Source organism: Lagenorhynchus albirostris, chromosome 8 (assembly GCF_949774975.1).
Source record: "Lagenorhynchus albirostris chromosome 8, mLagAlb1.1, whole genome shotgun sequence".
Classification (NCBI taxonomy): Eukaryota; Metazoa; Chordata; class Mammalia; order Artiodactyla; family Delphinidae; genus Lagenorhynchus; species Lagenorhynchus albirostris.
The window spans coordinates 17,736,284-17,763,541 of NC_083102.1; the positions used below are offsets into that span (position 1 = coordinate 17,736,284).

General features: G+C 53.0%; 3 protein-coding genes across 19 annotated transcripts in view; 2 read left to right on the plus strand and 1 right to left on the minus strand.

Annotated features, from left to right (window-relative positions):
• Positions 1–9,204, plus strand: part of WDR91 (WD repeat domain 91) — a 27,735-nt gene extending 18,531 nt beyond the window's left edge. For all 5 annotated transcript variants that reach the window (XM_060156605.1, XM_060156610.1, XM_060156611.1 and 2 more), the window contains 6 exons: positions 751–845; positions 977–1,145; positions 3,408–3,516; positions 4,347–4,459; positions 5,726–5,923; positions 8,667–9,204. In XM_060156605.1, coding sequence (XP_060012588.1) covers positions 751–845; positions 977–1,145; positions 3,408–3,516; positions 4,347–4,459; positions 5,726–5,923; positions 8,667–8,831 — 849 coding nt within the window. In that variant the 3' untranslated portion in view covers positions 8,832–9,204. The remainder of the gene's footprint in view (positions 1–750; positions 846–976; positions 1,146–3,407; positions 3,517–4,346; positions 4,460–5,725; positions 5,924–8,666) is intronic.
• Positions 8,237–27,258, minus strand: part of TMEM140 (transmembrane protein 140) — a 24,447-nt gene continuing 5,425 nt past the window's right edge. For 2 of the 7 annotated variants that reach the window (XM_060156613.1, XM_060156614.1), the window contains one exon: positions 17,751–19,293. In XM_060156613.1, the coding sequence (XP_060012596.1) occupies positions 18,670–19,257 (588 nt within the window). In that variant the 5' untranslated portion in view covers positions 19,258–19,293 and the 3' untranslated portion in view covers positions 17,751–18,669. Of the gene's footprint in view, positions 10,512–17,750; positions 19,294–20,185; positions 21,253–24,138; positions 26,411–27,077; positions 27,234–27,258 lie in introns of those variants that run through there. The other 5 variants (XM_060156615.1, XM_060156616.1, XR_009541910.1 and 2 more) reach the window with 5 other exon arrangements.
• Positions 13,390–27,258, plus strand: part of CYREN (cell cycle regulator of NHEJ) — a 90,596-nt gene continuing 76,727 nt past the window's right edge. For 2 of the 7 annotated variants that reach the window (XM_060156618.1, XM_060156623.1), the window contains exons 1-3: positions 13,390–13,765; positions 14,686–14,946; positions 15,906–15,981. In XM_060156618.1, coding sequence (XP_060012601.1) covers positions 14,813–14,946; positions 15,906–15,981 — 210 coding nt within the window. In that variant the 5' untranslated portion in view covers positions 13,390–13,765; positions 14,686–14,812. Of the gene's footprint in view, positions 13,766–14,685; positions 14,947–14,976; positions 15,365–15,905; positions 15,982–16,841; positions 17,867–27,258 lie in introns of those variants that run through there. The other 5 variants (XM_060156621.1, XM_060156622.1, XM_060156619.1 and 2 more) reach the window with 4 other exon arrangements.

Genomic DNA, 27,258 nt, shown 5'->3' on the forward strand with positions numbered 1-27,258 from the left:
ACCGGGGCACGAACCCGTGTCCCCTGCATCGGCAGGCGGACTCTCAACCACTGCGCCACCAGGGAAGCCCAGACCTTGTTTTTAAATAATTTTTGACAACTGCAGGAATTATCCTTATGGCACTAGGATCTCGGGGCTCTCCCTGTACCAGTGTCAGTTTGCTAGAGGCCATATTCCAGGGAATATTCCTGGGGGACACCCTCAGATCTGCTTCTGTTGCTTTCTTCTGGCGGTTCTCATTATTGTCTTTGAAGTTTTCACCAAATAAATCACAAGGATAGCCTCTGTTTTTTCTGGAGGCCTTTGTAGGCCCAGAGCCAGAGCTGTCCCCAGGATACACAAATGGGGCTGTCACCCAGCCCAGTGACCAGCTGGGGCCGCTGCCCAGGGAGGTGGTGGTGGATCCGGAGCCAGAGGGCAGGACTGGGACAGCTGGGATTTAAACTGGAAGGGGAGGGGGGTGGGCAGAGGGTCTCATTTCCAGCTCTACCTGAGGTAGCAATAGAGCTTCTATTCCACACATTCCTTTTGTGGTTTTGCTTCTGTTCAAGGTCACCTGTGACGTCTTTAAGTTTTAAATGAGGTCCTTTGTAGCCGGGTTTTTCCCCTGAACTAGCTGGAGAAGTGGAGGCAGGCCTCACCCCACAGCCTGGCCCACTGCACAGGGGTGGGCCTGGCTCCCCAGTGGGCCTCCCTGAGCGGGCCTGACCCAGAGCTGTCCTTTGCATCTCCCGCCCTTTCTCTTTCCAGCTCCTGCTGGGCAGCGGTGTGGGGACGGTGCGCCTCTATGACACGGAAGCCAAGAAGAACCTCTGTGAAATCAGCATCAACGATGATATGCCCAGGTGCGCTGGAGGCCGCTCCCTCAACTGCTGTGCTCGGCGGGCCTACCTTGGCCTTGGCCGAGCCCCCGAGCCCCGCTCCCCCTCCCTCTGTGGACGGGCGGAGCACTGACCCGGCCCCACGTGTGTTGCAGGATTCTGTCTCTCGCGTGTAGCCCCAGCGGGGCCTCTTTCGTCTGTTCAGCTGCAGCTCCAAGCCTTGCTGCCCAGGTGGACTCGTCCGCACCAGACATCGGCAGCAAGGGCACTAACCAGGTTCCTGGCAAGCTGCTGCTGTGGGACACGAAAACCATGAAGCAGCAGGTGCGGGCCTGCCCCGTGGTCTCCCTGGGGTTGGTCACACTCCCGGGCAGGCACACAGCCTGTGCTGCCCTCTGTTTCTGAGGTCTCTTCCCTCTTTGCTTTGGGCTCGTCAAGATTTTGATTTGTGAGGAGGTTTCAACATTTAAGTGTTGAAAAATAGTAATACTCCAGTGGGGCAGATTGCCAGCAACTGAAGTCGTTCAGCATCATGCCACAAATTTAGGATTCACACACAGCCTCTTATCGGGCCCTTTTGGCTTATTTAAAATCTTTTAATTTAATTTCTTTTAATATTTAAAGTTTTTGTTGTTGTTGTTGTTGTTTTTTGCGGTACGCGGGCCTCTCACTGTTGTGGCCTCTCCCGTTGCGGAGCACAGGCTACGGACGCGCAGACTCAGCGGCCATGACTCACGGGCCCAGCCGCTCCGTGGCATGTGGGATCTTCCCGGACTGGGGCACGAACCCGTGTCCCCTGCATCGGCAGGCGGACTCTCAACCACTGCGCCACCAGGGAAGTCCCAAGTTTTTTTTTCTTTTATTGGAGCAGTTTTAGGCTCACAGTAGAATTGAGAGGAAGTTTCAGAGATCCCCCACAGACCCCCTGCCCACACACGCACAGCCTCTCCTGCTGTCAGCATCCCCCACCAGAGGGGCACATTTGTTATAGCTGATGCACCTACACTGACCATCATAATCACCCAAAGTCCATGGTTATATCAGGGTTCAGTCTTAGTGGTGTACGTTCTAAGGGTTGGGACAGATGTGTAATGACACGTAGCCACCATTACAGTGTCACGGAGGGTATTTCCACTGCCCTGAAATCGCCCTGTGCTCCATGTAGTCTCCCCTGCCCCCAGCCCCTGGCATCCGTGGATCTTTACACTGTCTCCATAGTTTTGCTTTTTCCAGAATATATGGTTGGAGTCAGACAGCCTTTTCACATTGGCCTCTTTCACTTACTATGAAGCATTCAAGTGGTTTATTTTTCAGGAGACAACTAGAGTCCCGTTCTGACTGCCTCTTAACTTACAATTGCATAAAAATTGCAGCAGCAGCTAGAAGCAGTGAGGACACATGCATATTCTTAAGAAATGGCAGTCTTGAGAAAGCTTGCTCACAGGGCCTGTGACTCACCTTCCCCAGCAGCAGAGGATGCCTTCCCACCCAGAACAGTAGCAGATGCTTACAGCTATGACCCTGAATCCCGAGAGCTTCAGTGCTGTTTACACTCACCTGTTTAAAAGGCAGTGGTGTTTCTTGGGAGAATCAGTTGCGGTCAGGCCCTTACCTGCAGCAGCGTGTTTCCTGCTGGTACCGGACACTTGAAGTGTCCCTGTCTTGTTGGTGACTGGGTCCCGAGTGTTCCGTTTGTGCCTCTCTGCGCCTTCCTGTTCCCAGTTGGAAGCCTCGCAGGTCTCTCCAGCCAGTCAGGGCCACCCTGCCACGTCAGTTCTTGCTCTCTAGCTCCCTCGTCCTGGCAGATGCGTCCCACTGAGAAACCAGGTGTCTTTCTGGAGCCAGCCTTCTCCCTCACCCTGAAGTCAGTCCAGGAGCAGACATTGTCAGTTCCACCTCCAAAACCTGTTTCCAGTCTGAACACTCCTCTCCATTTCGGGGACATGCCCGCTAGCACCCCTCAGCTGGACAGCTGGTGGACAGTGCCCCCCATGGCGCCCGCCTGCCACACTGCGCCTGGGGGATGGGCAGACACGGAGGCAGGTCCTGCCCCTTCTCGCTCCTCTGGGTTTCCCATCCACACCCCCTGGAGCGTGCCTGGCCTGGCCCTCCCTGCTGCTCCAGCCTCCTGGTGCCTCCTGTCCTCCTCATCTTGCAGCCACACGCCCTCTCTGCATGCTGTCCCCTCTCGAGAGTGTTCCTACCCCACTCCATCCGGCTGACATCTGTCCTCCAGCATCTTCTACCCACCCAGTCTGGTTAGGTCCTTTTTAATCTTGTTAGTTTGTGCTAAGAATTTGTCATGATTTGTAATTTTATGTTCACTTGTTATTTTTCAACTTTTCGTTAAATATTGAATCCATAGAAGAGGATATTGAAATCATAGGTGTAGGGAATAATGAGAAGAACCGTGAAATGAGCACCTACCTACCATCACGGTTTAAAAGTGGGACATTACCGACACTTTTTATGCCCTGGTGTGCCCTTCCTCAATCTTGGTCTCCTTCCCCCTTTCAAACAGAACCTGTCTTGAAATTTGGTTTATTACCGTCTTACATTTTAAAATTTAGTTTGTCCTTTTTCTAGCTCCAGTTCTCCCTGGATCCGGAGCCCATTGCCATCAACTGCACAGCCTTCAATCACAATGGGAACCTGTTGGTCACGGGGGCAGCTGATGGTGTCATCCGGCTGTTCGGTAGGCAAGCGTGCTCGCGGCCATCCTGGTCCCCTCCTCAAATGCCCCAGGGAAGAGAGTTGGATTTTTGCCAGCTGGGCTAGAGGCTGTTGCAAAACCCCAGTTCAAGATGCTTGTAATAGAACTTAACTTTGGTCAGAGTCTGCTGTTTTCAGGACCCCCTAATTACCTTGCACGTGGTCCGTGTCCGTGGACACGGGGAGGCGGCGTGGAGCTTAGCAGTCCTCCAGTCCTGAGCTTTTGGATCTGAGTCCTCATGGCCCGAGTGAGATCCAAGAGGATACGAGAGAGTAATGCCGTCCTGTCCTCTTGGTGTGACCACTTCATTGTCCCCGTGAGAGCAGTAGAACGGTGTGCGTCAGAGTCATTGGCGTGCTGTTTAAAGCTCCTCTCGCCAGGCCTGTTCCAGGAGACCAGAGTCAGAGGGTCTGGGAAGGCCCTGGGGACTGTATCTTTAACCGATCTCCAGGGCTCCCTGGTGGGAAGTTACAGCGCCCTCCCAGGAAGGACTTTCGTGTCCTCCTAGACTTACGGGCTCCCCAGATGAGCTCAGGCTCCACCCAGGGATTTCTGAACCTGACTTTTGATGCAGTGAAAGAAGCTTCCGTTTAAGATTGGTTAGCAGAAGACTAGGCACAGTGGAGGAGACAACTGGTAAAATGAAGCACCCAGTGCCCACTCTTCACCGGGGGTCAGCTCTGTGACTCCTGTCGGTCTGGGAGGCCCTCTGCCACCCATGGGGCAGAGGGAGGGTGGGAGGTACCTCCTGCTGTGGGCAGATGTCTCCCCAGGGCCTGGGCGGGAATCCTAGTGGCGTCTCATTGCCTCAGATATGCAGCAGCATGAGTGCGCTATGAGCTGGAAGGCCCACTGCGGGGAGGTCTGCTCTGTGGAGTTCAGCTACGATGAGAACACCGTGTACAGCATTGGCGAGGACGGGAAGGTAGGTGGGAACGGGATTTGGGTCAGGAAGCTCCCTTCCTCTGGCTTAGGCATCTGAGATTCTAGAGAGCACCAGAACAGCATGACGGGCTGGGTTCCAATCCCGACTGTACTTCTTACTATCTCTGTGACCTTGGGCCTCTGCCTCAGTTTTGTCATCTGTAAAACAGAGATGAAAATAGTAACCAGTCTCACAGGGTCTTTGTGAGGTTTAAATGAGTTCAGTGGGAGTTGACTGTTCTTATGAAAGGGGAAGACCTACATCCTTCCTCCTGGTTGTAGCAAAAAGGACTCATCTCACTGACCCACCTGACTCGGTGGGCTCCCAGGGGTGCAAGGATGTACTTCAGTGAGCTTGGTCATCGGGTGGTCACAGCATGGATATGTAGGGCTTGCCAGGGCTGGGGGCTGCAGACAGTTTCGCCCAAACAGAGTCAAGAAATGTAAAAAGGAAGCTGGGGAAAAAAGTAAAAATCAGTGCCCCCTTTAGATTCTCCCTGGAAAGATTCATTAGGATCCTTGGAAAGGGAGCTGGGGCAGGCAGAGCGGGGAGAAAAACGAGCTTTTCACGTGTGCCCTCCTGTACCTTTTGGATTGTATACCATCCACTTGTATTATCCAGTGAAGACAGTAATTACAAAATGAATTCTCCTTTTGAAAACTATGAGAGGGGATTTTTAAATCAAAGCCCTACTTCCTATTTATTTGAGTAGGATTCTCGGTTAAGCGGTGGCCACACCCAGGTAGCCTGTCCCTTGGGTGGGCTAAAGGGCTGTTTGCACTACAAAACGTGAAGCTCAGCTTATCCCTCATTGCTCATGTTGCATTGATTGCACTGCTGAGAAACTGGAAGTGTATTTGGAACTTGTCCTATTTTTAAGAAAAATCTAGCTGGGTTCTAACCCTGATAGTAATATTAATAATGACAACAACAACAACAGTAATAATAACAATCACTGGAGCGTTGCCCTTGCTTGAGAGATGGGAATCCAGGCGAAGGCTGTTGCCTGCCTCTTCCCTTTCCTGGAGTCAGGCCAGAGAGAAAGTTCAGGCTTTGACATGAAGTGGCTGACTCTAGATTTTCTTCCCTTAAGAAAATGCTTAAATTGTGTTGGGAAGAGTCGGGACTGGGTGGTCATCTCACTACCTTTCCCGGGGCCTGTGGACCCACCTCCTCTTTCCTGGGGCCTGTCCTCTCTCCTCCCCCCGGACCTGGGCTCTGTTGCCGGCCCACTGAGAGTGCCGAGCTTGTGCTTTGCGGTTGCAGTTCATCCAGTGGAACATCCACAAGAGCGGCCTGAAGGTGTCCGAGTACGGCCTCCCCACTGATGCCACGGGCCCCTTCGTGCTGTCGGGTTACAGCGGCTACAAGCAGGTCCAGGTCCCCCGGGGCCGACTCTTCGCTTTTGACTCGGAGGGGAATTACATGCTGACGTGCTCTGCCACAGGGGGCGTCATCTACAAGGTACCTGGAGGGTGGTGGCAGGGAGGTTCCTCCTCGGAGGTCTGGGCCCGGCTGAGTTCGAGCCTCTGTCCCTGTCTCTGTCCCAATCTCTGTCCCTCCCCGATGGCCGTGGAGAAGCCTTTGACCCGGGATGGACAGCGCCTGGGCCTCCCGGCTGCAGGCCAGCTCGAGGGAGCAGGCGGGAGTGGGCATGAGTGTGGCATGTCCATCCTCTCTGCTCGCCCGTCACTGTCCTTGGACGAGACTCTGTCCCTTTTCTGCCTCCCTCCTTGGGAATAATACCAACTATAGAAACCTCAAGAGCTAGGGAGAAGGGCTGTAGGTTGGTTTGGGGGGACATACCCCAAACAAGAGGGTGCCTAGGTGGTCTGTTCCAGGTACTCTAATCTGGTGTAGGTTTATTGTTTATGGGAGGTCCTGTGGGTCAAGGACGTTATAATCCATGGCTGGGACAGAAATCCGGGGGGTGTGATTTGTCACACGGGATGTAAGCTGTCCACTCAGTTTATCTGCTTATTTTAATTCTCATGTCACAGCCTCTCTGGTTCATGTACTTTTTTTTGGATGTATGATTGAATGAAATTATAAACCTCTCCTATTTTACTAGCACTACCAAATAGACTAGGGATGAGGATTTGTGTCGTGGCCTAAGCACATGGTCTGGTTCCGTGTTGCCACGTGGATTCAGTTCTGAGCCTCGGTGTTAGCTCTCTGCCTGGCGGTGTTTCGTCTGCAGGTAGAGTCATGGAGTGGGATGCTCTTTCTCTGGGGCTCCCCGAGCTCGCCTCGCATGGCTCACAGCCGGCGGGCAGCCGGTGCTCTGGACGGCAGCTGCCTGCGGGCGTGTCCTTGGCCCTGGGCAGTGCACACAGGAGACGGAGAGTGTGGCCCCGCTCTCCTGGGGCTCACGCTCAAGTTAGAGCGAGCATCAACAGTGACCACAGTACAGAGCTGAGGGCCCCCAGGGGAGGAAGCCGGGTGGGGGCCGAGTCCTCAGGGAGGACTGGGCAGGGGGGCTGTCTGTGGATTTGGGGCCTTTGGAGGAGGAGGGGTTGGGAGGATGTGGAGGAAGGTGGGCTTTGGGGCTCCACAGGGCAGAGGGGAGCAAGGGCAAACGGTGGGGCGAGGGGGAAGGGGGCTGCTGAAGTGGCAAGTAACGAGGCTTCTGGACTGTTGACCTTGAGTGTGGCACCAGGAGGCCTGGGTTTACTGTCGCCCAGGCTCCTCTTTTCCACAGATGCTGATGATTTGGGTGGCTCTTGACCGCTCCTTAAAAATTAGTTCCACACTTTATTTTTACTTATTTATTTAAATATATACATTTAAAAATCTTTTAAAAGTTTTATTGAGGTACAGTTGGCAAAAATTGTATATATATAAGGGGTACAGTGTGATGGTTTCATAAAAAGCTCCATAATTTCTTGTAATTGCTATCGGGAGGTATTGTAAAACGTTTTCTGTTCACAAGCCTCATTTTATTATTTAGATTTAGTTGAGTTTCAGGTGGGCTCTCCTTTGCTCTCTGTATGATTGTGTGTGTATGTGTGTATATTATTTTATTTTTGATCGTGCAGGCTTTATCATTTGTCCTGATCAGTTCATATGGTTTGCAGTCAGACTTTCTCTATAACCAATTAACGGGTTGAAAGATTTTCCTCTGTCATTTAAAAAATGTCAAAAATGGGGTCTAATTACTTAAGGAATATAATGACCTTCAGGTCCCATTTTTACAATCTATAAATAATTCATGATTGTTAAAGATGTTTTCTCCGTGAAGGCTGAATACTTGCTCTTTCTTGCTCATGGATGTTACATGTAGCTGGATTGACAGTCTGCTCCTGGTTTCCCTTCCTTATTACCTTCTGACCCCTCACACCTGTGCACATGAGTCCCGGCCAGCAGGTGCTGGCGGCACAGAGGAGAGCCGTGTTTGTGCCCTGACCCAGGGCCTCCGGTGCCAGCACTGCTCTCTGGGTGTGTGCCGGCCGCACGGCAGGGAACCACCAAGACCCCGCCCCCCGCCCCCGCCCCCGCCCCCGCCCCCCGGCCCCCGCCCCCGGCCCCCGGCCCCCGCCCCCCGGCCCCCGGCCCCCGCCCCCCGCCCCCGGTCCCCGGCCCCCGGCCCCCGCCCCCCGCCCCCGGTCCCCGGCCCCCGGCCCCCGCCCCCCGCCCCCCGCCCCCCGGCCCCCCGGCCCCCCGGCCCCCGGCCCCCGCCCCCCGGCCCCCCGGCCCCCCGGCCCCCGGCCCCCTGCCCCCCCGCCCCCCCTGCCCCCCGCCCCCCGGCCCCCTGCCCCCTGCCCCCCTGCCCCCTGCCCTCCTGCCCTCCTGCCCTCCTGCCGCTGGTGTTCCCTGGGGGAAGCAAATGTAAAACAGAGAGGCAGATACATGATATGAAGCTGGGAGCGGTAGATGGTGCTGGAAGAGAACACCAGGCACGAGCAGGAGACATGGCTCACAGCAGGTTAAAGGTGGCAGGGAAAATTGTGTCTTTCAGAGCATATTAGGGACTTATTTCCTACTTCAGCTGAAGGAGTAACTGTAGTCGGGAAAGTGAAGATATTTCCTGGTCCAAGCAACGAACCTGAGACTTTCTGGAAAGGGGGACCTGTGTGCCTGGGCATGTTCTCAGCTTGGGGTGGCAGCCCCCAGGCTCGAGGCAGCTTGGCCACCGAAAGTGGATAAAGTGGATGTGTTTGTGAGCAGTGCCTGATGATGCAACCTCATCTCTCCTGTCCCCTTGCAGCTGGGCGGGGAGGAGAAGGTTCTGGAGAGCTGTTTGAGCCTGGGTGGCCACCGCGCCCCTGTGGTCACCGTGGACTGGAGCACAGCTGTGGACTGCGGGACCTGCCTCACTGCCTCCATGGACGGCAAGATCAAGCTGACCACCCTCCTGGCCCATAAAGTCTGATGGGGCCCGCCCCAAGGGCCACCCACGGCAACAGTATTATCCTGGGAGGCAGGCAGAGATGGCTCAGGAAGACAGGGCGCTCCCCTTCCGGCTCCCTGCCAGGGTGGGGAGTCTTCAGGGAGAGACTGCCCAGGGGGCTCGGGCACTGTCCAGCCGCCTGACTGAGAACAGGAGCCACGTAGAACTGGGGCACGTGTTCCCCAGACATCGGCACGCTGGCCTCTGCCAGGAGCAGGCTCCAGATGGTGGGAGGAAAGCTCAGGAAGCAGGAGAAACATTGTGGTGGCTGCTCTGTTGGCCTAGAAGAGATTGAAAGTATTTTGTATATATTCGCTCAGTTTTCTTTTTTTAAAAAAGAATGTTATTGTGGTCACCTGGTGTCTCTTTTTGGAACGTACGCGTGCAGCAGAGCATCTCCCTTCACCCTTTGCCCTGGCGATGGTCACTGTGAGCTTCGGCCCCGCGCCCCAGCTCTTACCTCACCAGCCATGGGGCTGACCTTTATTGGAGGTTTGCTTGTTACTTTGCCACGGATGTAGGACGTCCTCTCTCTACTGCTCCGTTGGCTAACCAAGGTTTGTGCCGTTCCCGTTTCTTTGGGCTCATGTCAAGGAGGCCATGGTGTCTTTTTTACCTTGAGAGTTGGCAGCTTTTGTTAGGACAAGTGCAAGGTCTGAGGCATCTGCCCCTCTCCATCTGGGTGATTGTGGTTCCTCCCATTCTTTCAACTTCACTTCCCTAAGTTTGAACAAAGCCGGCCTCCAGCGCCCTCTGCTGGTGAGTGGCCAGAGGACAGGAGCAAGTCGGCCAGGTGCCGGCCTGGAACCTAGGGTTCACACCATCCGCGTGTGTCCACAGCCCGGCCCTTTGCTCCCTGGCTGGGGTGGGACCTTGAAGAGGCAGATGCCCTCACGGGGTGGAGAGGAACAAGAAAATGACTCCGTTCTCCCACTTGCATTTCCACCTGAGGCGGTGGGATTTCAGGCCTGGACCTCGAGCTCTGACACTTGACAGGGGCAGTTTGTCACCAAGCTGCTCAGAATAGTTGTTGCAGAGGCTCCAGCCCAGATCCGGGGTGCAGGTCTGCTGTGGGAGTGCTCCCAGTTACCTACTTTTGGAAAATCATGAAGAGATTGGTACTAAAGCTTTGGCTCCGATCTGCTGGGAGTTGGGAGGAAAGCAGGGAGGTGTTTATGTGGCTCAATTATGAGATAACACCAGAGACTTAGTGATCAGTAGTCACTTACACATTGTTACCCATTTCCACCTGGTAATCCTCCTTCAGATGAACAAACTCAAGACTTTTCCATTTATAATTTTTCCCATCTTCTGCATTGAATGAGCAACCTTATTGATCTCTCCCAGTGATTCTGTAGGACATTTAAAAAGTGGTCATGTGTTTCATTTGAGTGAGAGAATTCATTGTTTAGCTTTTCCTCTCTCCATCTCGAAGTTTCTGTCTTACTGCCCATTCTCTCCTCTCAATACGGTCTCCACAGTTTGCTGAAATGTCTTTAAGGTTTGTAGAAAACACTTGAAGAGCTGTCTCTTCTCTCATTTCCTTTATGCTCTGGGTTGGATACCTGTCTCCCTCTTGTTTTGAGCTTGGCTCACAGCTGATGTGACTGAGGCTCCACCAGGAGGGATTGAGGTGGGGCTTCCACATCACTTTGAAGCTGCCTAAAAACACAAAACCAAAACACCATTAACCTCTGACCTTTTGAAATTAGCAAGTACGATTTGTGCAGCGGGCCACCCTGTCCCCTCCTGGCCTATCTCTCTCTGACCTCCACCCCATCCTGAGTGCTTGTCAGCATGCATTCATCCTGGTGTTCCTCCCTGTCCCACTTCCTCACCCCTCCAAGATGAGCTCTCATCCTCCAATAACGCATGTCAAAACTTAAATTCAGGGCTTCCCTGGTGGCGCAGTGGTTGAGAGTCTGCCTGCCGATGCAGGGGACGCAGGTTCGTGCCCTGGTCCGGGAAGATCCCACATGCCGCGGAGCGGCTGGGCCCGTGAGCCATGGCCGCTGAGCCTGCGCGTCAGGAGCCTGTGCTCCACAACGGGAGAGGCCACAACAGTGAGAGGCCCGCGTACTGCAAAAAAAACAAAAACAAAAACTTAAATTCAGGGACTCCCCTGGTGGCTCAGTGGTTAAGAATCTGCCTGCCAATGCCAGGGACACCGGTTCGAGCCCTTGTCTTGACCTCTAGGAAGATCGCACATGCCGCGGAGCAACTAAGCCCGTGCGCCACAACTGCTGAGCCTGCGCTCTAGAGCCTGCGAGCCACAACTACTGAAGCCCGCGCATCTACAGCCCGTGATCCGCGACAGGAGAAGCCACCACAATGAGAAGCCCGCGCACCACAATGAAGAGTAGCCCCGGCTCGCCACAACTAGAGAAAGCCCACGTGCAGCAATGAAGAGCCAACACAGCCAAAAAAAAAAAAATTCACATCTTCACAATACCTGCTTGACATCTACCCGAGAATGCCAGCAAGACTCCTCCACTAGCTTGGGCAAGGGCAACTAGATGAAAACCATCAAGCCAGTCCAGCCTCAGGCCCCCAAGCCTGCGCAGGTGTAGCCTGGCTCTGGGCTGGGCTGCACGAGAACAGTGAGGTGCGTTCCCCTCGTCCTTGGGACCTGTGTGCGCTTGCCTGCTTCTGCTCCAAGACCTCAGACTCCCTGAACTCAGCATTCAAAATGCTTCAGGAGCTGATTCCCACCCATTCAAATCCCACAGCTGGGGTTTCTCATCCCTATTTGGCCTTTCACACAGTTTTTTATGTTTTTTATGCAGATGGGTTTCCTGCTCCTCAGACCCCATTTTTCGGTTGGCTATGGGAGAAGGTTTTTGAGAAAAAGGTGGAGGGAGTGATGGCAAGTGTTCTCTGTTCCTTTATTAAAACAAAATGATGCATCTCCACCCATCAGACTTGGATTTGTCCTGGCTCACAGACCGTGGGAGCGGAGGACCCTAGAGGTCAGTGATTTTGGAACCTTTAGGGAATCAGAGGAGAAGCAAGTCCTGCCTGGAAGGGTTGGCCTCCTGAAGAGGCTGGAGGCAGAGCCCAGGTTCAGCCCGCAGCTAAATTACCCCAATGCACAGCAGGTTGGTTTTGTGACTTGAAATCACTGATTTACTCCTTAAGCCTTGATTGATTTAAACTTTGCTGGACCAGCCTACTTCCCTAGGATTGAAGATTAGTATGGGGTGAAAATGCTTTGCAGAAACCAAAGGCACACACAGTTGGAAGTGAGAACTCCTGGCTCTGGATTCTCCAAACTCTGGATCACACTCCCCTATCCTGCACCTGTAGCATATGGAGAGTAATTATTCTATTATTAGCTGATTTGTTGTAAGTCACATTTCAAATGGCTGTCTTGATAATTTTGCATTTTGGGGGGTAATGGTTGGTTCTGATCATCCTTTTGCCTCAAAATGTGGTAGAAGTTTCACCATCTGCACTTGTCCTTGTGTTTTTAGTGATGTGTGCTACCTGGGTTTTTTTTTTTTGTCTGTCTTTTAAGCTACTTCAACCTGTGTGATTCTAAGTTAAACTAGATGCTAACTCCACGTGTAAACTGCAGTGCTCAGCATCAGGCTGAAAGCAAAGCAGTGAGGACATCTGGGCAGCCTCGTGGAGCAGCCCTGTTCACAGAACACCTCTGGCCAATTTGAAATGTAAACAGAATCTTTAATTTCCCTTCCTGCAGCCGGGGGTGGGGGTCTCACCTTGCACCCCCCTTGCCTGGGAGTGCACGCCTCCAGCAGGGAGCACTGCGCCTCTGCCCTTCCCCAGCAGAGCTTTTCAAAAATGCAGATCCCCTCCCCCTAATTTCTGGTGGGGGGCGAGGGCTGGGAATTGACACTTTAACAGAGTCTATCCAGCCAGCCTCAAATGGAGCCACGTTTGGGGACTGTTAAAGAAAAAATATTGTTGAAAATTATTTATGACACTTGTTAAAGACAAGTAAGGCAAACTTTATTCGAGGGGGCTACTCAGTAGGGTTTTGCAGTGGGGGCGAAGTTGTGCTCAACTCCCAATACAAAGAAAAGTGGCAGGGTGGAGGGGGTCGGTGGATGGATGATTATTAACAGGAAACATAGGAGTAAGAGGCGATTCTGGCTAAATTGACCTAACAGGATTCTTCCTGAGGGCGGCCGGGTGATTAGACACCACCTGGAAGATGGTGGCGGGTGATGATCAGATGCGGGGGATGGGTGGACTTTGGTTAGATCAACTTAGCAGTATTCTTGCTAAAAATGGACAATTTGGAGATGCACACGGAAGTCCAAAAGGCAGGGCCTAGCTGAGAAGAGTTCAGAGAGGAGCCCGACCTGGATGTGGTCAAGGAGAGACTGTCAGGACCCGGGACAGCGAGGCCGGCGTCTCCCATCAGCTGGGGAGTCAGGGCTCTACAGCCGAGGGCGCAGACAACGCGATCTGCCGACAGGGGGCGCGCCAGGGCCTCCGCGCCCGCGGGCGGCCGGAAGCCGGAAGTGCGGGGATGCGGCCGAGCCGGGGGAAGGGTCACGGTGCGCGCGGGGTCGGGTCACGGTGCGCGCGGGGTCGGAGCCCGGCCGGCCGGGCTCCGAGTTCCCTACTACCACCCAGAATCAGACTCCTGGCCCCGCCCCGGAAGCCAAGAAGGGGGCGCGGGCCCGGAGGCAGGAAGCCCTGCTGGAGGAGCGCCGGGGACGCGGGCGGTGCTGTTGCCGGTGAGGCTCCGCGTGGTTGCCGCGCGTCCCACCTCGCCCTTCTCCTACAGGTCGGCACCGGTCTGGTCGCGCCAGGACGGCGCGGGGTCCCCGAGGGCTGCGGCGGCTGAGAATCGGGAGCTCTGGGCTGGGCACGCGCCCGCGGGGCCGCGCCGGGGCGTCCCAGGCCCTCATCCACCCCCAGCCGGCGGAGTCTGGAGGACCCGGGTGCGTGTCCCGGCCGGCCATTTCAAACTTTTTTGTGACTTTGTGCATACTGCTCAGTCTCAGTTCATTATCTGTTAAATACGCTTCAGTATATCTATCTCACGGTCAAATCAGTGTATGCACCGACCGCCGCGCTGTTTGTGCCGGGCGGTTAGCGGTGCTCGTTAGATGTGGGAATGAGTATTAGCACCGCTTGAATTTAGGCAGAAGGCGCCCGCAGCTGCCTTCAGGGTTAACTGCTAAGTGGAGGGTGGAGCCCTGCACCCTTTGAGACACAGGGTCGGGGCTGAGCTTTAGGAGGAGGGGCTGAGGTGGAAGGAATCCAGTGCGGGTGGGGAGAGGCCCGGTAAGGTGAGACACTCCCCCCAGCCCGGCGCCCCAGCTTCTGGATTCCTGACCCTACTGCTGGCTGAAATCTGACGGGTCAGAAGTATCTTTGGTGTAAGGGAGTGGGTGTTGGCCGGTGAAACCTCATTGTGAATCAAAATGGCCTTGGAATTTCTTATAACCGCTCCCAGAAGAGGGAATGAGAAGTCTGTGGTTGGGAGAAACAGGGGAGAGATCTTGGAGAGGTGTCTTAAGGGTAGGGTAGTCTGGACACCCTGGGGACCGTGAGCCTCTGCGGTGGAGAGGAGCAGGGGCACCTCCCTCCCTCTTTCCTCCTGGGAGGGTGTTCATGCCACTCCTCCCGTGTGGAATGGCTCAGTGCAGAGGCTCCTGGAGGCGTTGGGCCTGGCTGCCGGTGGGGTCCCTGGGCCCTGCGTGGAGGGCTGCTTCTCCCTGAGCCCCTCGCCTGCCCCTTCATGCCCTGTGAACGGCACATCTGCGTCTCCTGGGCCCTACCCTGACCAGTAATTTCGGCTGATGCCTGGGAGTATTCTCGCTGATTAGAATTCACTGGTCTTTGTTCTTCTTTGTAGGAATTAAAGCTGAACTCCCATTCAGGACAAACAGACCTATAATTCCTGGTGTGATGAGAGAGTGGGATTTGCTGTCCTGAAGTCATTAAGCTTGGGCCCTGGTTCCTCTTCATGAGAGACTAGGGAGATGGAAGACTTAAAATCTGAGAATAAAAAAAGGGTGCTTCCCGCATGGATGACAGCCCAGGTGGCTGAAAAGAGGACGGTGCAGGTGAAGACCCCCAAGAGGAGAACAGCCACGGTGCCAGTGGCTGCAGCAAGGTGGGGCAGCTTCTGGTCCTCCTGGGGAATTAGGACAGGGGGAGGGATTTGGGACATCACAGTTGCCGGGGCCCACTCTTCCCGTGTTGGCAGAACGGTGAGGTGGGGTGTTTCAGTCCACAGACCTCTCATCAGCTCTCGGAGGGTGCACAGGAAGTGAGCTGTGCCCTCCCAGACTGGCACCGGCTTCTGCCTCTCTTGGTGAATCTCCACCGCCAGACCCTCACTTGTCAGCTCCTGGATAGCGGCTCCCCCTCTCGGGTCACACACACCAGCCAAGCTCTCAGATGCCAGTTGTCCAAATTGCCAGTCTCTTCTCTTGCCACAGAAATTGTGACCATCCACTGGGCAAGATGAGTGACGAGGTGGTCCCGACTCCTTGCGGGTAGATCTTCAGGGACAGGTGGACAAGCTGCAGGTTACTGTGCCGGCCTGAGATCAGAGGCCGTGGGGTGGGTTAGTTGAATGGTGGTAATGGCGGGGGTTTCTGGGCTGCCACGGAGGGGATGTCCCTGCCCTCTCCCCTCGTGGTCCCAGGCGCTCACTGTCCCTCTCTGCCCTTCCCTGTCTAAGTTTTCTTCATTGGCCAGCCGCGATTTCTGGTCTGTGCCGCCCTCCTTTACTGTGTTCATGCACTGCGGTGGGAGGGGGGTGGGTTGTGTCTTGGCTTGTTCGATCTGCTCGCATCCACCGTGTGTGTGAGTTTGACTCTCAGAAGCCGGCCATCGTGCCCTGTTTCCAGATCCTCAGGGGAGCTGGTGGAGGCTGGGAAGCCCCACACTGTTGCCCCGAGAACCCCCTGTGCCAGTCACTGGTTACAAGGATGCAGAAGCCACGTTGGTGCCCTGGGGAAGCTGCTGCTCTCACCCCTGGTGGGCAGGCCCTGAGATGCAGCTCTTGCTCTCATTCTCTCCTCCTGGTGATTCCATGCCATCTCTAGCTTTGTGCTTTTCTTTCAGACTTCCTGCCATGAGGACTGTGTACTGCATGAATGAAGCTGAAATCGTAGACGTTGCTCTGGGGATCCTGATTGAGGTAAAGTCAGCTGTGTCTTTTCTTATGACCAGAAACTCTTGGTGGGCAGAAACTAGACCAGGGCCTGGTTCATGCTAATAAAACAGGAGCCCTGCCTGCTGGGGTGGCCAGGAGCCCACTCATCCGCAGCCCGCTCCCTGGTTGGTGGGCTGGAGACCTGGGAGGGCGCAGCTGTGCGAGGGAGGGCAGCCCTCTCTGTTTGGGTGACTTTGTGCTGGTGGCGTGTGGACGGGACAGAAGTCGTTAACTGCTCATGTTCTCTGGAGGGTCTCAGTCAGGCGAGGTGACTTCTGAGCGCCGTACGGAGCACCACGCCGCTGAGTGTCTTGGCTTCCGGAAGCGAATGATAACTGTCCCACTTTAGAGTTGTACTTGATAGTTGGTAGTCCTTGATAGTACTTGATAGTTGCTCAGGGACTTTTATATATTCCTATCGCATTTATTCCTTGCAATAACCTGCTGATAGATATTATTATTAGTTACAATAAGTGATTTGGTGCCAGTAAGGGAGAGGCTAAGACCCGCACTCGGGGTTCGTCTCCTGTGCTCCTTGCATTCTGTCACCCCGCCTTTCCACGTACATTTATTCTAGTTTTCTTTCCTGTGGCGCTATTCCTCAGGCCCCTGCCGCTGCTCTCCCAAGCTGGTCTCTACTTCTGCACCATCTGAGAAGGGGTGGCGGGGAGGGGAGGGGTCGGGTGAAGGGAGGGAGGGGCCATCTGTGATTTGGGGGCAGGGCCTGACTCGTCCGGTGCTGGCTTCACAGTTGCTTCTGGGCATGTTCTGCGTCACCGACAGATAAACCAGCACGTTAGGGAAGTAAACCCCCGTCTGTTTTGCCTGCCATTGCTTCTACTCAGCAGGGCCGAAAACAGGAAAAGCCGTTGGAACAGCTGCCTCTGGCAGGCGCTGATAAGCCAGAGCAGTCCCCGGCCAGCTCAGCGCCGCCGTCCCCGAGTCCCCGCGGGAGCAGAAGCGAGGACAGCGAGGACGAGGACTGTGGGGAAGACGGCCCTCCTCCGGGGCCTGCGGGTTCTGACTCGGCCTGCAGCAGAGAACTCGAGGAGGACCAGGACGCGCTAAAATACGTCAGAGAGATATTTTTCAGCTAAGGGACAAACTTCCAGGACTTTCTGCCCAGAGTGGCTGAAGGAAGCGGGGTTTCCCTCTTGGCCTGGGCGCTGCCCTCAGACTGTCACGGCTTCTGCTCCCAGCTTTGCGCCTCTCTGGGCTGCACAGATTCACCTTGGGAAGTGAGGAATCAGAATGAGCTCCCGTTAGAGATCCTCCCTGCACTGTGCTCTCTCCTTGCTCAGAGGGTCTGGGATCCCCACAGTCTGTTGTGTTCAGTTACCTGGTTCCAGGGAGATGAGGTTGTGGTGGTCAATTTACTGGAACCAAAGAGTCAACTTAATAATGTTTAAAGAAAAACAAGTATGGCTGCTAAGTACACTGGAATTCCTACTGTTTGGCCTCCCTAAGGAGGAAGCCTATTTTAAAAATAGCCTTCATCACGAGGCATTCGATCAGTCTGTGAGCCCCTGCTCGTCCAGCCCTGAACCAGACATCCTGCCACAGTGCTGGGCTCCGTCCAGGAACCTGAGGCTCAGCGTACAGATTGGGAAGCCTCCTGACCAATCAGGCCTCCTCCCCCCGAGCTGCCACCTTTCTTCCACTTGGTGGCCTCGGCCTTGGTCCCTGGACAGTCGGAAAGCAAGAGTGGGACAGGAACCCAAAGGAGACACCAAGGACAAGACATCACACTAGAGTCCGTGTTTCTGCTTCTGTATTCAGTGTGGCTTTTGACAGGCATAGGATGAGGCAATCACGTGCTGTACAGGTTTTCAATATATAGGTGCTGAAAAATACACAAAGTTCCCCAGTGCGTGAGTTGTGCTTGTATCCTTTCTGGGCCCGGGGTGAGAGGTGAGGGGATGCAGCATTCACGTGGATGTGGAACCGTTCAGTCCTGTTCACCTTCCTCTTCCGACCAGGGACCCGGTGTCTTCGGCTCCTGAACTCCCAGGTCACGTGCTGGGAGGGATCTGCCCGCTGACTCCCTGCTCTGTCGGGCTTCAGGGAGCCTTCAGGGAGCCGGGAGCCTTTTCAGGGGAACCGTCAAAGCCACCAAGGCTGCTCTTTGTGCCCATGTGTTCTGTCTTCGGTGAATCCCTCAGGTTATTCCTGGGCCTTTGGGAGCGTTGTCAGAGGTGAGGGGCTCATCGCGTTCTACCCGCCTTGGATGGAGATGGGGAGCCTGCCAGGCAGGGCCCCCAGGGACCCTGAGGTGTTTCTTCATAAACCCTCACTGGGTTCCAGTCTGGCGTTTGGCAACTTGTACTGGAAATCTGGCCCCATGACAGGAAGCCTTATCTCCCCATTGTTCTGAGGATAAAGTAAGAATGGCTTGCTCAGATCAGTTAGTTAAAGCAGGAATTCTTGTGACAATGAGCTGTGTGGTTTTAGGGTGACCTTGGGAACCTTAAAAGTCCCAAAGGACGCACAACCCTACACTAAGTGGCCGAGGGAGCCCTGGCCGCCCTTGCTGCCTGTCCTTGACGTCGGGTGCCCTACTCCCTCCGCGGTGGGTCCCGTCTGCTAGTCTTGAGATCAGCGTTAGCTATGAAGCAGGACGGCCGAGAAGACACGGCGGCCCGTGAATCCTCTGGCACCTTCTCTGAGCATAGTTCAAACAGAACCCTTGCAACCACGTAAGCCTTTAGAGCTAGCAGCTCTCAAGTTCTTGTCCTTTGCCCTCTGAGGGAACACGACTGTGGCCATAAGCAAGAGGATGAGTAAGCCCTGGGCAACACCCAGAGCTAGAAACCCAGGCCCCAGGAGGGAGAGCCGGAGCCACTTCCATGTGTAGGTGAGGAAGAGGCCCAGGCCGCTGGCCAGCAGCATGGAGGACGTGGCCAGGAAGCCCACGGCCAGCTGCCACTCTCCCTCGTTACTGTTGCACCAGGCCAGGAGGAGAGGCAGGGGCACGAAGAGGGTGAGGACCAGGGCCCCGTACACGCCAAGCCGGGCCAGGGCCAGGCCAACTCGAGGCACCCCCAGGGCCTCCAGCTCAGGGAACTGGTGACACTGTAGGGCTCCAGTGCCCTCGTTCCAAAGACAGAAGTTGTAGAAGCCAATTCTGAGGTTGGGCAAGTCGATAAGGTTGCCGGCCTTCCAGAGGAGAGCAAAGAACAGCAGGAAGATCACTGTGACTGTGAGTGTCATGATTCCCAGGAACAGCAGTTGGTTATTCCGCCTTGACCTTAGGACGGGCATCTTCTCCTGCGCTTCGCAGGGCGCCTTCCTGGGTACCTGCAGGAAGTCACGCCGTGAGTGTCCATTTCTCCCTGTCTCCCTCCCAGTTTCTTCTCAAGCTCCTGCTCTCCCTTCTGGAATTCCATAAAAACCTGTGGCAAACTCCCTTCAAGACAGCCAAACTAAAACCAAGACATCTGGGGTAACCTCCAGGCAGGCTCCAGGGGCTAAGTCCTCAGCTGCCTCTCTGGGTTGAGATCAGGAGGAAGGGCCCTCCTGGCAGCTTTGAGGGCGGGAAATATCATAACTGAATGACCTTTGGCCTGAGACTTTGCTGGATCTGATTTTTCCTTAGGATTAATATCTAAAACTGCAATCACTGGGTCAAGGGTAGCAATATTTTTTAGTGATTTTACTGCATTTTGCCAAATTGATCTACAGGAAACTTGCCTTCTCTAGTCCCTCCATAGTATATAGTATCGATATATATAGGATGTACCTTCGTCATCTTTTTGGAAAAATGTTTTCACTAAGTTTTTAATCAGAAGGACTTCTCCAAATTGGCCTCTCAAACAGTAATCTGCATACTATGCCTTCATATTTGTAAATTTGCCAAGATGGAACAAAACAGCCATTTCCATCCTGAAGTGCCTAGGAGCACAGGGCCAGAACACAGAGTGGTATCCTGCAGTGCACCCGGCCAGGGCTGCCCGTGGTGTGGGCAGTGCAGGGAGTGGTGGCCAGTGGTGGCCCTGGAGATCAATTTCTGGAGGGACCCCTTGAGAGGTGCAGCCCCTCACCTTTCCCAGAGCTGGCTGGAGGGTCTGCCTGACCACTCCCACACTTGTCCTGCGCGTGGAAAAACAAAGCGTGGTGAGAGGGGGCAGGATGTGGAACAGACTGAGGGGGAGGGCAGCGTCAGGCCATGCGGACTGCTGCAGCAAATTACCGCGGACTGGGTGGCTCGTCAGCAACAGAGATTTCTTCCTCTCAGTTCAGGCGGCAAGTCCAAATCAAGGCACCGGCTGATTCGGAGTGTGGTAAGGGCTCAGCTTTTTGCTGTGTCCTCACATGGTGGAGGGACCAGGAACTCTCTGGGGCCTCTTTTTTAAGGGCACCGATCCCATTCTAATCACCTCCCAAAGGCCCCACTTACAAATACTGTCTCGTTGGGGGTTAGGTTTCAACATACGAACTTTGGGGGGACACAGATGTTCAGTCTGCAGTAGGTGGCTGATGAGAATAAAGATTTATCAGTGACTCCTTTGGCAGAGACAGAAAGATTTACCAGGTATAAGAAGAGTGTGTTTAGTCCACGGTATTAGATTGGTACGGTAAGTTTTAACCGGTGCAGCCCACGGGATGGGAAAAATTCCCAACAGGAACATAGTTTGCACGGTTTTACATATTAACAAATGTTTGTAAAAGCCTGTATCTCCATTTTTAATGCATTTAGGTATTTCGGGGTGTAGGATGGATTTCCAGGACTGGAATCCGGATTTACACCATGGTGCAGTGGGAAATGAGATTTGACTTGCCTCCATGGTCCAGGTTGGGAGTTGGGGTGCCTTTGTGTAAACGCTCCCTCTTACTTCTCCTATTTCAAGCCTGTTACACTTGGGCTAAAAAAATATATGTATATATTAAGCTTAATGCAAAAAGATTCCTGGGGCTTCTCAGAGGAGACTGCCTGAGCCATGTCAATCAGCAGCTCCCCAGGCACCCAGGGCCTTTGTTTCTGACTTCCTCTTCTCTCTCGAGGTTTTCAACAGAGAGTGAGACAAAATAAATTGGAGCTAGGAAGCCCATGAGCCAGCGTGTGGAGAAGGTGGTAGTCCCTGATTTACTTCCTCTCACCCTTTTATGCACATAGAATTCAGTCCCAACTCCTATGCCTGGTACGTGAGGCTCACCACGATCTGGTATGGCTTAGAACTTGAACTTGGGTTCTCCAGTGAGGCCCAGCTCCCTTTGGTCTTCCCCCCTTGCTTTGCTCAGTCCGGCACCTGCCCACTGTCCCCGTTCCCGACTGCCCCCCCGCTCAGGCACTCCACCTCCTCAAGTCCTACCCTGTTCTCTGCCTCTCTGAGTCCTACTAATTTTTCACCAGCTTTCTCAGACTGCTTCAGCCCACACTCTGCTATAGCTGAAGGCCAAGATTATGCTCCCACTCGCTGTTTTATCCCAGAATGGTGCGTGATACACAGTAGGAACTCTTTTTTTTTTGAATGAAAATGACATGTAGCACCCTTTAGGTCCTGCATGTACTTATCTAACAAGACGGCAAAGCTTCTTGAGGTGAGGGGCCGTGTTTTACGTCTCATATATACTCAGTGCTGGGATGGCTCCTCCGTGCTTCCTGTTGGGATGTGGACAGAGAGGTTGGGGGCTAGTCCTAGCTTCTTTTTTCTAAACACTTCCCAGTAAAACGATATGGTTATTTGGTTGGAAAACCCTAGGATACTCTGCTCTGCCTTCCTAAGAGCTTACCCTGTTTTGTTTTGTTTTGGCTTTTAACAATCCTAGTATTCATGTTCTCACCACAATGAGCTTTTTAGTTCCCTTTAGATGATAAGCCTGTGCTTCCTTCAGAGGGCAGAAGGGGACACTGCTGAGTCACTGTTGCTATTTTTAGGTGAAGTTTTCCTGTTTATAATAAAGTAATGCATCTTGGTTGTAGAAAACTAGAAAAATGCACGAAAGTATGGAGACAAGACTAAAAATCGTCTATAATTTCAAGGTTGTAGAAGTAACCAGTCAACGACACATTTCCTTCTATAATGTTGCTTTACATAGTTGGGACCACGTAAATATATGTGCTTGTATCCCACTTTGTAAACATCATTATAGCATTAATATTTCCTTTTGTCACTAGAAGTGTTTCCTAAACAATATTTTTAACGGCTGCGTTAGCTGTTCTATTGTGTAAGGTTTATATATTCTGTCTTACGATGTTGTTTTATAATATTAAAAATAATGCCAGGGTGACTATGTTTGTGAATCAGTTTATCCTTCCACCAGCAGCTTAAGAGAGTACTTATCTCATCTCATCCTCCCAGATTGAATTTTCTTGTCTTTTCATCTTTGATAATGAAAAATGACACAGCATTGCTGTACTGTTTCTTTTTAATGAGCAAGGTTTAACGTTTTTTAAGTGTTTGTTTACCATCTCTGTTTTCTTCTCTTGGGAGTGCTGTCATTTCCTTTTTTTTTTTCTTTCTATCATTTTCAGTTTTGGTTTCTGTTTGGTTTCTGTATATGAGCTCTTTATAAATAAAGGCTGCTAGCCTTTTGTCGTCACAGCGGTCATCGTAAAGCATAACCCTTTGTGGCAGTGGGGCCCCTGGACCAAGACACAGATCTTGACTCTGAGTGAGTGTGTGGAGTGTGTTCACGCTTGTCACCGGAGAGCCCAGGGCAGCAGGGTCCCAGTTAGAGAAGCAGAAGGAGAACACTCCCAGACAGTGCATTCGAGGCAGTTGGTCTGCTTTTGTTTTCTAGTTTAAGCACCTCTGAAGTTTTCACGCTGATGGGATGATGGCTGAAAGAGGCACAGACATAGTATCCTGATCTTCTAAATTACGTTCTTGCCACCTTCATGTTAAAAGAGGGAAACTTGCATGAGGTCGTGTCTGAGGGAGGGTTGGAGCACTGGCGGATTGTTGCACTGGAAATCCCTCCAGCCGCCCACGCCCCGAGTACAGGACACCTGGCAGGCAGAGAACGGGTGACCAGAGAGCTTTTCCCAGCATAGGTTTCACCCCTGGCCTGCCCCTTGACTGTAAGGGACACTTGAGAAGGGCTGATGGAGCGGGGAGGCCGGCTCTTGCCACCGACACTGGCTTGTTTACTTCAGATGGCTGAAGGCCTACCACGTGCTCTCTTGAGTTCCAGGGTCAAAGTGAACTTTGCAAACTGCTGCCCGTCGACCTTTTGTTTCCATTTTAGAGAAGGTCTGTAGCTCCAGCTCCCAAGCACTTCTTTCTTTTATGCTAAAATATCTATCAGCTTAATCATTATGCGGCTGCTGTATACAGATGTTGATCACACACTTATTTATAACTTCTGATTCGTCACTGCTCTAATCATGACTTCACATATTACATTTTCATCTTACCCCAACATACGAGATTCCCCACAAAACTCCTTTCTCTACATTGACTTAGCAAAAATACCTACTCCCAAATCACCCACCTCATTCTGTTTCTTCAGTTCATTCTTCCTGCCTGAGCGTCTAATGATATTCAGTAACAAGACTTTATATAGCTGGGGCTTATTTAGTTTCTCGCCATTTTGCCCGAGTTCACCACCTGCACGCCTCTGTCCCGAATGATGCCCCCGAGGGTAGCCTCCTGGAGCACCCTGCACTGGCGCTCATATCAGGGCACCACTCGTCCACCACCGGGAGATTCTGCTTCGTTCATCACGTGTTTAATGAGCCCTTATAGGTGCCCATCGGAGAGGAAGGCAAGTTCCTGTAAGTGTCCCCTTCAGCCCGAGCTCCCGCTCCAGAGGGTGGGGACGAGACTCTGGAACGTTTGAATTCCTCGGCCAGGGAATGGTACAGTGTGCTGTGCCCGCAGGTGTGTAAATGTCCTGGAGCTTGTTAACAAGGATGACTCTTGACGCCAAGGGCGCCCACTTTCCAGGGACAACATTAACAATAACTTGGCCTTCTCCTGCTTCTTTGGGATCAGGACTCCCCAGTGCTGTTAGTGTCCGTGTCACCTCCTGGACCTCTTCTCCCGTTATTCCTGCTCTCCACTCCCTCCCCCAGCTTCTGCCACATTGGCTCCTTTCGCATTTTCCAAAAACTTTAGGCAAGCTTGGGACTTTGCACTTGCATTCCTCGCCTGGAGTGCTCTTCTGTCATCACGTGTCTGCCTCCCCTGGGTCTCTGTTATCACGTGTCTGCCTCCCCTGGGTCTCTGCTCAAAGGTCCCTTTCTCAGTGGCGCCATCCCTGGTCGGCATTTTGAAGCCGCAGCAGCCCTTCCGCGGCACCGGCACGGCTCTCCCCGTGCTGCTTCCCTGCTCTTCCTCCTTGCCGTTTTCCACCATCTAACGTGCTAAATGTTTTCTTTTGTCTTCCATCTACAACCCTCAGTAGAATGTAAACTTCATGTGGGCAAGGAATTTTATCTGTTAGGCAAATCAGACAAAAATCTATGGCTGCCCGTCTCTCTCAAAATCTGCCTTTAACTGTTACATCCGCAACACCCAGGACTACCTGGCACATTATGGGCACATAGTAAGTATCCACTGAGTGACCTCTGAATGGTTTCGTGAACGTCAGCCATGGCACATAGAGCTTCGTAAATGCTTCCTTCTATTTTTTTTTTTTTGGCGGTACGCAGGCCTCTCACTGTTGTGGCCTCTCCCGTTGCGGAGCACAGGCTCTGGACGCGCAGGCTCAGTGGCCATGGCTCACGGGCCCAGCCGCTCCGCGGCATGTGGGATCTTCCCGGACCGGGGCACGAACCCGCGTCCCGTGCCTTGGCAGGCGGACTCTCAACCACTGCGCCACCAGGGAAGACCTGCTTCTATTTTTTTGACCTGAATCTCTGTCCTAGTTCTCCTCCTTCTCTGTTTTTTATGCTTCCCATTTCCTAAATGTAAGTTTCCTCAAGCTTGTCCCCTCTTTCTCAGACATGTATGTGAGCCTGTAGCTAGCTTCAGGCGTTGGACACTGTGAGGCCCCTTGCAAGGAGGGACTCAGGTGTGGTGAGGCCCCGCCCCGCCCCTGCACCAGCAGGAGCAGTTGCTGCCATGACCTGGCAAAACTTGGATGTTATAATTTTGCTGCTGACAGACACTACACAGTGTGCAAGTTTTGTGGAACAGAAGCTTGAAAGAAAAACGGATGGGTTTCTAGTTTGTTGGCTACAAATTCATCTCCCGGGCTTCCTTCTCATTAATGACTTAAGAAAGCTATAGGGGAGCTTGGAGGGCAGAACTTGCTTTGAGAAGTCTTTATGATCACTGGAGGTGTCTAAGAAAGAATCTAGTTTGATTGAGGGCTTATTAAAGATCAAATACTGACCTCAAAATCTTTTTGAGCATTTACTCTGCGCCAGGCCCTGTACTAAGCACTTAGCAGGTATTCTTAAGTTTTCACTATGAGAGCACATTTAATGTTATTATCTTCACTTTCCAGAGGAGAAAACTGAGGCTTAGTGAGGCTCAGTGACTTCCCCAAGTGAGCCTGGTGAGGCCTGTTGGGCAGAATTGTGAAATCACTGTAAGAACCTGAGTCTTGTCTCCCGAGGTCTGGCCCTCACGTGCATCATCCCCTTTAATCTTCACGGCCACAGTGTGTGGACATCACATTATTCTCCTCTTGTATGGGGGTGACATTGAGCTTAGACTTTGAAGCTGTGTGTCCTGAGTTCAAATCCCTGCTCTACCATTTACTAGCTACCTGAATGTCTCTCTGCCTAGTTTTCTCATCTGCAAAATGGGTATAACAATAGAGCATGTTTTGTAAATGTTATGGAAATTAAGTGAGGTGATTTATGTGCAGCATGTGGAACGTTACCTAGTGTTACTTAAATTATTATCATAGAGAGGAAACTGAGGCTCAGAGAAGTGACATTCTTGAGGAGACACTAGTACTGGAGTTCAGAACAGAGCTTCCCTGGAGAACCTGGACTCCAGGAAGCTGTCCTCACTGGTGGCTGGCGCGGACGACTCCGGGATGGTGTGAGGGATGTGGTGGTGAAGAGCGTGGACCTTAGCGCCAGACCACCGGGGTTCAGGCTGCTGTCCTGTCGCTCATAGCGCGTGACCTTGGGCATGTCAGTGAGCTTGCCGGAGTCTACATCCCCGCCCTTAACGCGCCTTCGGGCCTGTCCCTGGGGGCTGTTGTGAGACTGAAGTGAGTTAATTTGATCTGCACAGGTGGACTGCTGCCTGCTCTGGTGCCGTGGTGGAGGCTGTGGTCCAGGGGAGAAAGGGGACACGAGGGAAGAGCAGGACAGGGGCGGAGGGCGTGGCTGCGATGTGAATGGGGGGGAGCGAAGCCCAGGGAAGAAAATACGAGCAGAAGAAAGTCAGAAAAACAGAATCTGACAGAGGAGAGAGCCAGGTTGTCAGAGGGGGCCTCCAGCCCTGGCGAAAATCTGTCTAGCTGAACTCATTGAGCCATCACTGTGCTTGTGGTTTGGGTGTGGCTCCTGACGAAAATAAAAAGGGAAGAAGAAAGGGAAATGTGTCATATTTGCTTTGGCAGAAACGTGAGCTCAGGTTCTTACTTTTGAAAACGAGGCCACAGCGCTGTTTCCCAAATGTTGTAAGATGGAAGCAGCCGCCTGGGTTTCAGATGCCGCACGGATGGCCGGGCCAGCAGTGGCTTTTTATGGAACACTGTGACGTCTGGATTTACTTAATTTTTCCATGTAAATAAAAACAGCTTTGCCAGCAGAAACATGACTACACCATGAGACTGCAGTGTGGAGTTGGCGCATTCGCCACCCCCTCCACCTCCAGCAAGCTACCGCAATAGACTGTCTCAGCAGCTCCATTAATATTAACTTGCTGTTTGTCCAGTTGTTTTGTTGCTCATTAGCCCTGCTAGTAAGCAGATGATCCAGCTGGGAACAAAGGTCAAAAAAAATTTAGCGCGGGGGGAAAAATAATCCTTAAAAATGAGAAAACGCCTGCACCTTGGGACCCATCCTCGTTTGGTTTTTACTGGGGGGACTTCACAGTGCAGTTTACGGGGGGGCCAAGATTCACAGGCCCCAAGGCAGAGTTTGAAGACAAATAACAGTACCAGCAAAGAGTGACGGCCTTTGCTGTCGCCCTCGATTATGCTGCTTCTGCCCTCTATCCTGCACTCACCTGGAGAGCCACTGCCCCCCCTTCTACTGATGAGGCCAGGGTTTCCTCTTGTGACTCCAGCGATCATACATGTTGGACGATTCCCTGAGTCACAGGCCCTGGGGAATCAGTAACATGCGGGGCAAAGCAGGGGCTTGCCTTCCTTGAGCTTGCACTCTCGTTGGGGAGACAAACACCAAAC